The sequence below is a fragment of the Gasterosteus aculeatus genome, chromosome 7, assembly GCF_964276395.1.
Source record: "Gasterosteus aculeatus chromosome 7, fGasAcu3.hap1.1, whole genome shotgun sequence".
NCBI classification, from domain to species: Eukaryota; Metazoa; Chordata; class Actinopteri; order Perciformes; family Gasterosteidae; genus Gasterosteus; species Gasterosteus aculeatus.
The window spans coordinates 21,055,374-21,066,831 of NC_135694.1; the positions used below are offsets into that span (position 1 = coordinate 21,055,374).

General features: G+C 47.9%; 1 protein-coding gene across 2 annotated transcripts; it reads right to left on the reverse strand.

The window, feature by feature from the left end:
• Positions 1-805: 805 nt before the first annotated feature.
• On the reverse strand, positions 806-11,458 carry arhgap35b (Rho GTPase activating protein 35b). Of its 2 annotated transcripts, none has more exons than XM_040182708.2 (7): positions 10,473-11,458; positions 4,822-8,726; positions 4,470-4,611; positions 4,141-4,218; positions 3,837-3,968; positions 3,542-3,647; positions 806-3,411 (listed from the first exon to the last, which is right to left on the reverse strand). In XM_040182708.2, the coding sequence occupies exons 2-7, from the start codon at positions 8,536-8,538 to the stop codon at positions 3,000-3,002; spliced, it is 4,587 nt and encodes a 1,528-aa protein (XP_040038642.2). In that variant the 5' UTR covers positions 8,539-8,726; positions 10,473-11,458; the 3' UTR covers positions 806-2,999. The 2 variants fall into 2 exon arrangements, with proteins under 2 accessions (XP_040038642.2, XP_077961234.1); XM_078105108.1 differs by having other exon boundaries at positions 11,159-11,394.

The following is an 11,458-nucleotide window of genomic DNA, read 5'->3' on the forward strand; positions in this document are numbered from 1 at the left end:
ACATTAGAACGTCTCCCCCTTCCACACAGGTCAACAGATGCTGTGTTCTACCAAAAGAGTGCATTCAATCATGACTAATATGCTGTGAATAATTGATGTTTATCAGTGTCACCTGCCCCACTGCCTGAATACTTCAGCGGTCTATCAGCCTTTTGTGTATGTTGTTTAGAGTTAAGCTTCTTCATTAGAATGTTGCTTTATTGAGAGCGCTATAATTTAGCTAGAGCAGCAGCCAGCACGCATTGTTGTTTTAAACCACTGTCCATTATTCCTAATTGAAAATAATAATAGTGGCCTAATATTTTGTCAGGTGACAGCAGCCAGGCTAAGATCCAAGATGGCGCAGACGATGCTCTTCGTTTTTTGTTGTTTTTCTTGTTAATTATGTTTCCTGTTGCAATTCCTGGAGCTCTTTCACCAGAGATGAGCTCTTGCACATCCGCCTTATACTACTAACCCATAGCATTATTTTTTATTTTATTGCTCGTGCACTGTTGTCTTGTCATCCATTGTCGTACTGTCTGCTGTTACGCACCAACCGCCAAGTCAAATATCTTGTATGTCTGACATATTATGGCAATAAATGATTCCTGATTCTGATTCAGATAACCATCAACGTTTTAACCATCAAAACGATATGGTTGATATTCTTGAATCAAATCTCTCAACTGGTATTGTGTGGCTTCATGAATTAGAAGCGGAAAATCAAATCTTAACTAAATAAATTCCAATTTCATTCCAACCCTGAGGCTTGTACGCTGTGGTGAATGGAAAACACAAATATAGGCACCACCAGAAAGCTGAGGACAATTTTACAATTTAATTTATTAACTATTATACAGTTCACATAAGGCCTTCATCTTCAAACACTTCTCAGTCAGATAAATTCCAGGGTTTGATCTTGGTGTACACTACATAAACTTTCATGTTTCAGCTATTTCACTTTAGTATTTGTTTTGTTCACATACTAATTTCATGTTTTAAAACAAGGAAAGGCTTTCATCCTTTTCCCCTGGTGTGGTTTAAAAAAAAAATGTAATCATGCACTAAACTTAAGTGGCCTTGAACCATTCACAAAAATTGTAAAAATGGACTTTCAATCATTGAAATACACACTAGAAAGGTTTTCTACCATTGACTAACGGGTGGTGTTCCCCAACATACAAATAAACAACCATTATAGAGTAGTATGCACCCACTTTTTTCCTCATTGAACGGTAGATTTGCCACGGTTGTGTCAGAAGTCAAGTGATGTGGTAAGATTATATACTCCCGGGAATTGTATTATAGTGGGACAGTTGCTTGGTCGGTTTCGTGTCGGTCTCAACGTTACAGCCTGCAGCCGTGAGCCGTTTGAAAAAGCATTCAGTTAAATCGGACAAACACATAAAATGAAGTACCAGAAGGGTGCGATCCCAAATACGACAACAACCCAAGATCTAACGTGTCTGTCCATCGACCGAGAACAAAGAACGGAGCTTCAAATCATCCACGACTTCAACCTGCAGCGGTCCATCGTAACACGCGACAGTCCTCCCTGTCGTGTGATTTGTAAAACCAGGTCTTCTTCTACAGCGCTGCCACTGAAAATCAGCTGATTGTTTTACATGAAAAGCGAGGACCTGCACAAAACTGATTCACTAGAGCAGGTAAACGGCCAGCGGCGCTTCCGGAATGTGTCACACGCACAAACATTTTACTTCTACTGGTCGTTGTGTTGTACACCGGGAATAGCAGTAACAATGCGCTGAAGATGCTAAACCTTCCAGAGTCAAAGGCCCTTAATATTGGATGAAGACGGGGAGCCTGGTGGTTGATTGACAGGCACGGCCACTCGTCCAGCACCCTATCAGGTACCAAGCGTTGGGTTTCATTTGACAGCAGGTGGCAATGCAGAGTTGTGTTATGGTGTGATTACGTTACACATTCAAAAATGTCTCCTTCACTTGACTGATGGCAGGCAAAGTTTTCTCTGATATTATATAGGTCTAATTCAACCAATCGTCCCTAAACATCCTCTCTGATCGACCAAGAGGCTCACGTCTAAAAGAAAAGTCATTTCCACTCGGCTGGATGAATGAGGAAAACGTTTAGGTTCAGACTCATGAACCAGGAATGGTACGTCCGGATCAACGCGGAACACAAGTTTTTACAAAAGGATCTTTTCCCCAAAGCCTGCACTGATTCCACAATCAGCCACTGGACACATAATATGGCCAATTAATCAATGCGGCATTTCTTCAGATTTTACACTACACTATCAAAAAGTGCTTCAGATAAGTTGAATACAAAAACAAGTTTGATGTAAACAAAGTTTGATCTGCCAGAGCTCTGTAAAGGCAATGGGTATGGCTGTTTGCGCTGTGAAATGAAGAACACGCAATAAAACAGTATGTCAACAAAATAAAATAAAAACCCTTTTGAGGGGAAAAACAACAGTGATCATTAAAGTGCATCCCTGGATGTGTACCCCCCCCCCCCATCCCCTCCCCATCCCATGCTTACTGCTCAGGTAAAAAATGAGCAGAATGCTGCCCAAAGAACCTATAGAGAAACAGTCTAAAAATCCAGTGGCAGTACTTTCATGAGGGAAAAAAAACAAATACTTTCATACACAGATAAAAAATATGGTGTCCACAAATCAGTTCTTCCAGCTTGGCGTAGAGATTTCTATTTCTTGATAGTGTAGGATAAATGGTGGCCGGAACAGAAGCTTGCCGGGACAGCGACCTCTGTCCTCCTCCTCAAACCTGAAACCCTTAAATTATAGGCGATGAGGGGCTCAGAGGGCAGAGGAAGATCACGGTACGCTGCGCTGACGCACATACGTGTGGGTAAAGATGGCAGGTTAGGGAAGTCCCTCATACACTTCCTATCTCCTCTTTTCATAAGCTCGGTTGTCGAAGACATAGTGTGCACAGGTTTGTTGTGTGTGTGTGTGTATGTGTGTTGGTGATAAAGTCCAGCATCATCATGGGCACACGTGGTTTCACTGCCTCTCACAGTGTCTCTTGTTCGGCGGGGGAATGGTGGGAGTGGGGGTGCTGGTGGAGGGGAGGGAGCAGGGACTGGAGGGGAGACTGGGGGGTGGTGGGCGGGGACTGCTGCAGGGGGCTGAAGTGTGCGGTGGTGTGCGGGGGAGAGGAGCGGTAACAAGAGTAGGCAGAGCTCCCGCTGAGGGTGGTGGTGGGCGAGGCGGGGAGGCCCGCGAGGCCGGTGGGGGACTCCAGGAGGGGCTGGTTATAGAAGAAAAACGCACACTGGTGGATGAAGCTTTCGATGATTGTCTGGTAGGTGCGCGTGGCAGTCAGGGCATCCATGGTAGTGAAGTCTGGCCTCATGAGGGTGGGCCAGAAGCAGATGGACAAGTTTTCGCTGGTCATCAAGTTCAACCTGTTCAGCTGGCTCACCCTGAGAAGAACACGGACAAACAGACAACATATTATTAGCTCTCATCACGCGCTGCCGAAACAAAAGAAGCAGATGGGTGTCTCCCACTGAGAAGCAACCACGTGATTTAAACAGTGGACGGGGAACTTACTTGTATAAGTGGCTCACTACGTATCTGAAGACCTCATAATTCTCCCTGGGGAACCTCCTTAGGACATCCTTCATGGTGTATAGCCTCTGTTCGCGGTCATTAATTTCTGCACGTACGGAGAGAGAAGTTACCATCGAAATGAAGACGGCTTTATACACTACAATGAAAATTATCCTCTGGAACTCTGGAGGGTGCAAAACAGGTCAGCCAAAACCTTCCCTACCTTCTTCCCCTGCTAAAGAAATAATCTTTTTTTTTTTGTGAGAACCCTCCCAGCCCAGCAGTGTTTGCTTACTGAAAGCGTCCAATAGGTCCACCTGCAGAGCACAAGGCACCAGAGGCTCAGGCAGTTCAGAGAAGAAGCTTTTGAGGGCTCCAGCCACAGTGTTTATGGAGAAGTCTTTCTCTACCAGGTCTAATCCGTGGTCTAAAACAAGGAGAAAGAGAGAGTTATAGGGATCAGAGACAATAAGCCCATAGCTGTCATCGGGACTGAACAATAACTTGCATGTCACTTTCCATCAGTAACGCTCTGTTTATGTTTTCATTAGGCAGCCACATAATTACACATCAAACAGCTGGTTTGATGATCAGCTCACCCTGTTCAAACTGCCTCTGCATGCTTTCCATCTCCGACTTGTTGCCACTAACGCGGTACAACCCCTCGGTATTTAGGCCTGAGAAACAAAGAGGCGCAGCAGAGGAAGAGGGGGGGGGGGGGGGGGGGTGAGACGTGGGGGGGGGGCACAGTGGGAAACGAGCAAAGCACAAACACTTCATTAGCCCCAGTGAAAACAGACACGGCAATACAGATGCAGACAGCTTTACTGTCACATCCAAGGACCGTCAGTTGCACAGGTGCAATTCTTTTAGGTGACTAATCAGTAACATGCATTTTATAAAAGTATAACTGGATAAAACAACGTACCTGTGGTCTCAATGAAGCGGACACACTTTTCGATGAAGAGCGGGATGGGTCTGTCTGGGGATACCACATTCACTAGGGGGACCCCAAAGTAACTGCTCTCCACAGGCTTGGGAATGGCCGGGCGAGGCTTTGGTCTTGATTTCTGTGAAGACATAAAGACACGAGGAATATGAAACATAAAACAATTATGTTGATACTATTGCTTTAGTAGATTTTTAACTAAATCTGAAGTTCTCCATCCAGCAACCAATGAGCTAAAACAAATCCATAACAAGTAATGCACAGATTAGCAGCAATCTCTGTATAACAAACAAGTACATATACATTTTGAAAGCGGTGAAGTAATACACACCTTGGCTGTTCGTCGCAGGCTTTTCAGAATGTTCCTCTTTTTGGGGTCCTCAATCTCCTCAACAAGGCTTTCGCCTTTCAGAGTCCCAAAGTCCTCCTCCTTGGACTTCAGAAGTGCTCCCATCTCGTCGTCGCTGCCTATGAAGCTCGTGCGGAAGCTGCTGAACTTGCCGAGCCGCTTGGAGCGGTCGCGGTAGAGCCGGGGCTTCACCCCCGCTGCCGAGAACTTCCTCCTCCGCTCCAGAGAGCTGCTGTCCGCTTCGCTGTCCGAGCCATTTCCGTTGGAGTGCATCCTGTTGGAGTTGCGGATGGTGATGATTTTGCCTTGAGTGCTGTCGTGCGGGACAGAGTAGATGATCTCTTCGTTGCTAGGGCGAGGTTTTGAAACTGCGTCAATGGGTTCGGCGTAGTCTGAGGGATCGTAGCCCACGTCCCCACCGGGAACCCAGGTAACAGCCGAGGGCAGGGAGCGACGGTGGCCCAGTGTGTCCATATACGGGTTACGGCTCACCTTCCGGAAGTCGAACGTGACACCCGGTTTGACTCTCGCTTGGGGGGGCACTTTGTTGTTGAGCTTGTTCTCAAAGTCTCTGATATCGGAGATGACAGAAATGTCACTGGAATCCAAGTCGGGCAGGTTGAAGCTCCCGCTATGAGAAGTGAGTGTGCCGTCGTAGTAGGGTGGCGATGGCTCGACATCATCCTCCGAATCCAGGAACATGGTGACAGGACTGGGAGAACTGCAGCGGGGGGAGTACACGTTTTCACCCGTGCACGCTTCTGCGACATTGTCGTACATGTGCGTGGCCTCCACAATGTTGCGTTTCTCAATCACCTCCATCAGAAAGGCATGGAACATTTCTATCCTGTGCAGGCCTCCCACCACGCCCCCGGATCCACAAACCACACTGTTGAAACGACCCTCAATCTCATGGGCCAGCTCCTCCCCTTGGATCAGCTGTTCACCGGCATAGTCGCTGTCAGTGAGCTCCGCCTGGCTATCTCCCACTGCCAACAGCTGAAGCGGGATGATATCCGGGACCTCACACAAGAATGCACACAGGGTTTCCAGGGAGGCCTTTCGGGAGACCGAGTACACAGCAATGTAGCCGTGCACTAACCTGCTCTTCCGCAGCGTGAAAGACGCGTGGTATGAGAGCAGAGAGAGCTCTATAGCGATCTTGTGTCCTCCAACCGTCTGCTCCAGTAGTACAGATGTGCCGCTATTGGACATGGGCCTGCAGTGCTGATGCATTAAGAAAGGAGACAGGAGCTGCTCAACGTCGTAGTTATCCCCACACATCAGGCACATGACGATGCGAAGGTCAGCCTCTGGGGCCGGCTGATGAGGGGAGTCTCGGAGACCTGGAGGCTCAGGGAGGAGGGGAGGGGAGTTGCTACTGAAGGACACACTCCTCCTGATATCTAGAAGGCTCCTCAGCACCTGGTTGATTTGAGTCTCATTGACATTATGGCCGTAGCCCACTCCAGGGGAGGCCGGGTCTAAAAAGCTACACTGTAGCCTCCTTGCAACCTGCTGACCCTGTGTAATTAGGTTTAAGGCCGTTTCTCCACCTATATCCACATACGATCCTACGCCTCGTTTAGTGACTAAAAGCAGGGATGTTGGCAGCTGTGCCAGCAGGCTGTCCCTTCGGCCAAGAGTTGATTCCCGTAGTCGCTCAAGGCTTTCTATCACATAGGAGAGGGACTCTTTTGAGTTATACAGACACAGACATCCGTGGGGGGTAAAAGTAGGGGTGTGGAAGGAATTGATCGGAAGACGCACATTTCCCTCAATGGGCCGCAGCGTCAACTCGTACATCTTCCCGTCCAGTACATACCAGTCGTCATTCGTGCACAGGGCCCTGATCTCATTTGAAAATTCTCTGGCCAGTCCATCCTTACCTAGAATGACAAGGTTAATTCTATCAGCCTTGGTGTCCCCAAAATGAGCCTTCACGTCAAAAAAGGGGTAACACGTGGGGAAACGTGAAACTAGCATTTGTTCAATCTTAGAGTCCCCACAGTTTGGACTGTTCGGGCAGGTCTCCTTGGTCGGGTGATAGACAAAGTGGATATGCTTCAATACCAGAGCATCTCTTTCGGCTGGAAGCTTTTGTAGCGCCTTGAACCGCTGTTCCTCCCCCAAAACCTCTTGAATAGCCCCCATCTTCTCCTTGCTTGGCTTGGCATCCACCTCAAGCTCATAAAAAAGCTCGGAGTACTCCAGTAAGAGCTCCTGGAAGTCTTCTTTAGCGCGGTCGATGATCTCCTTCTGATGGCGGTTGTACAGGTCCAAGTACTCTGGCTCTTCAAGCCACTGGTAGAACTCTTCGTTCATGATGAAGCTGCGGGCCTCCTCCCAGGGCCTACCGGGTGTTACAAAGGGAGAGCAGGATAACTTGTGTTTGAACTCGAGCCTCATCTCCGCCCGTCTGCACTCATTACGCAGGTGTTCCAGGTGGGCATTAAATATGTCCTCCGCTTCGGCAGTCTCCAGCAGGTCTGAGGGGATTCGCTCATCTTCCATGTTATCAATGTGAGATGTATCCTCCCATGGTGAATCCTCCAGAACAACAAACCAGTGGGCAAAGTGTTGCTTGGACTCGAGGACCTTCTGTACCCCAGACCAGCTTAGCTGATCTATCTCATCCAGGTCAGGCACCAAGGAGCTAAGCGCTAAAGGCAGAGTAATTAAGTATGTTCTGCGGCGTCTCTCAATGTGCTCCTGCTTCAGACGGTAGACATGCTGTTGAAAAAGCTTCTTGCATTTAGCCGTTCCCTCCAAGAAGACATATTCTTTGTACTCTGGGGAGGTGTTCATGCGTCGACTGGTGTTTAACCAGGTTTCATTATGATTCTTTACTATGCGGTTGATTAGCCATTCGTAGCGATCCTTGGCAGAAGCGATCTGCTGACTCTGGAGCTTCAAGGCCTCAAAGTAAAGAATGATCTTGGGCTTGCCCCTGCTCTTATCAATGAGTTGAACCAAAGTGAGGAAGGCAAGGTCCACATTTATATTTGAGCGCGCAGACGTCTCCACTACTGGCAGACTCTTTTTTGTGATGGCGAAGGTATGTGCATCTTTGATGTAGCGTTCAACTCCTTCATCGCATTTGGTGAGGACCAGCACAATGGGCTTCTTGGTCTTGCTAAGCTGACCATACAGGTTTGTGACAAATTTCAGCTGGTCATCAAAGTTGCGGTTCATGCCCCGGCTGACATCGACACAAAGCAGGAATCCATCGACCTGCAGCTTGCCCTCGGGCATTTGTTTCTGCTCAAAGTCTTGCTCCAAGCCCAGCTGATCGGTACAGAAGTACATGAGCTTCTCCGCTGAAGCCAGCTTGGTGGCTGCGGCCCGTTTGATATAGGGCTGCATAGCGGTGCTACGGTGTGGCTGAAATGTCTGGTCATCAATGAACTCAGTTTGCTCCACAACATGCATCCTGCACTCAGGCCCCTCCTCCAGAAGCCGGGACACCTCCCCCCAGAACAGAAAGTGGTCATTATTAACCACTCTACCGCCAAAGTCACTGGTGCTCAAGACTGACGTGTGATCCAGGTAGAAATCATCCGCACTAGGTCGCACGTACCGATTACAGAAGCAGGACTTGCCGACCCCACATTGGCCTTTCTCTTTCTCTGTTCCCGACAGACCCACTACAATGAGGTTGTAAATGGGCGATCGGACATCTTGTTTTTTTGCCATCATGGCCTGCTAATGTTCATCCTGCCGTAAACTGGCACTGTATGAAAGGAATTCACTTGAATGTTTGTCCATAAAGTCACTGATCCACAGGAGGAGATCAGATTTCACTTTCTTCTGCTGGGCTTTCGTTTTAATAAGTGCGGTGATATGAGCCGAGGCTGCTTTCATTCCGTCCTTATAGGAATTAGATCCTGTCAAAAAAACAAAATAACAAAAAAGAAATCAGACAAACTGAGCAACAGAATGAAACAATGTGTCCTCTTAACCGTATGACATATCAGGCAATTCACATAAAATAAAACACATTGTTAAAACAGAATGCTTTATGTGATGAAATGTTCCAGATTGACGTTGCAAATGTCTGTCAACTTGCAAAATACTTTTTTCCCCCCCTTTCCTTCTAAATAATTAAGTGATCTCTAATAATAACTCAACATGACAATGACAAAGGACTTACAGAGGCACATCTCATTCCAGCTTGTGCCGATTTTAATTTTATACCAAATGATAATGAAGGAATTGACCATGTTAATGGTGAACGTGGTATAATGATAAAGACTAAGTAATATTGGCTCGTTTATTCTGAATTCAACGATTTACTGGGCTCCAATTACGTCCATCAAGTTTCAATTAATAATCAAAATTACCTGTGATATATGTGAAGCCACTGCATACATTTTATCACTGTATACTCAGTTATAGCTAACAAATTCTGTAGTTTAGTGCATTATATCCAACCACCAAACCGTCCAAAAGGATTGTGATTACCATCGTAGAATATTTGAGGAAACCAGAGATATTCACATGTGAAAATCTGGACCAGTTCACATTTTTGCTCAAATATTAATTTTTGAATATAATTATCATAAGCGTAATACAAATTGTTTCCAAACGAGCTTACTTCGATCATAACTAATTGATGAATCAAAGCCACAGTTCACTCATCTCAATATCAAACCAGGGTCAAAATCAATACATTGATCCGAGGACAAAACCCGTTGGGAGTGGTGCGGTTTAAATGGCAATGTCAGCTGACATCAGTGAGTTGGTGGACAAGCATGAGAGTGACTCTGGTGTAACCACCTCAGTCCTTTAACTTAAACGAAACTGTAGAAATCAGACAATCTCTGCAGACAAAACTGTGTACAATAAGAACTTATTAACAAAGAGCCGGATACAAATGCAGAATAACGCTGACCTTTCTCGATCCTTAGGACTCTCAACGGGCCTGCTATAATCATTATAGCATTGATTGACACCTTCCATTATAAAAGCACTGTCGCAATTCAGACATCGCCTTAAAGCCGGCTCCTCCTTTCTACAAAGGGGACCAATTGTACGATTTCCTTTATGTGTAACGGGATTCCCTGGAGTCAGACCATCATGACAACTGGAATTACAGGCTTTGCATCGAAGTGCACATCCCGTCACATGAAGGGACCACGCCGCCGGCAGGGTCAGCAGCATCCACGGGCTCAGCCGAGCTGGGCCTGACACCCTAAACCCGAACAGACAAGTTGGGATAAAAAGCAGCAGCAGCAGCACCGCTCCTCCTCTCCGTCGGAGTCACGTCGCAGTTGCAACTAAAGCGCACTTTCAAGCAATCTGGGTTTACATAACCCTGCTTAGTTGCGGTGTAATAACGGTACAGCATGTGTGCTGGGCAGAGGATTAAGAGTTTAAAGCGGGCTTTAGGGTGCACGGAGAGAGAGAGAGCGAGGGGCCGAACCACGCCAGGCGGCCCGCAGTCTGCATAATGAAATCGCAGAGCCCGAATCTGAGCCAGCCTGCCTTCTGCACAGCGAACACGTTCAACGACGACGCATCCACCCAAGTGTCCGGGGCGTAGCGCTCCACGGCGAGACACCATAAGGAGGGTGGTGTGGTTGGGGGGGGGGGGGTAGCGCATAAGAGCACGGGGCACGGAGCATACATACCGTCGCGTTTCTCCGCTCTCTCCTCTCGCATCTGTCAGGCCGCCGCTTGCCGCAGCCCTCGCGCCGCCTGATGTGCACAAGCAGCGGAGCCGCACGATGTGGCGCCGGTCGTCTCGATGATTCACGGGATAAATACGGAGGATGATACAACTTATGCCGAGAGGGGAGAGGGGAGGGAGGTTGTGCCTGGATTCGCTCGTTTAGCGTCAGAGTTTTTGTTGCAATTAAACACTAGGGGAGGGAGGGGGGAGAAAATACATTTCACAAATGACAGAATCAAATGTCGGTTCTTGCAAAAGGATTTTCTGCCGGGGGGATTTTAAGGTGCACAAAAAAAGAATTCTGCTCAGTCGTCTTCTTCTCGCTTCGGCACGCTGCTTTTTTCTATAATTATTCTGTCCATTGTTGTGCTCACATAACGCTGGGCCGGGTTGCGCACACGAGACAACGCTGCTTCCGTGCGATCGCCGCGGCTGTCTTCGTGAAATGCGTCTCTACTGCATCAGAAGACTCGGCGCGTCCCGATCAATCCGCGAGAAGATCGCGTGTGTGAAAGTGGCGTTTCTGCAAAGCTCTCCCGGTGTAATGGCGGCGGCCCTCCTCCGCCGGACCTGGTTCTCCTCTTCTTTTCTTTGGGAAAAAAAGGGAGCCGCGGAGACAGAAGCGGAGCAGAGAGAGCGATTCACCCAGCGGCGCCCTCGCACAACTGCAGCAGGTCGGCGCTCCGCTGCCTGTAACGTCGAAGCGGCCGCGCGGCGCCTCGTTACTTCACGGCAATCCGCTTCTCTCGGTCCACGACGACGAGCCGCCGCCGCCGCACTCTTAATAACTTCCGCCGCCCCGTTTGTTACTGACACGTTCAACCGGAGAAAGTAACTTAAAGACCTGTTTTGTGTAGAGTCGGACCGAGTTTTACGTCACTGGCTATTTTGCAGTGACGTCGACGTAAGATACAGGCTGACGTCAGTGGGGCAGTTTATTTGAAT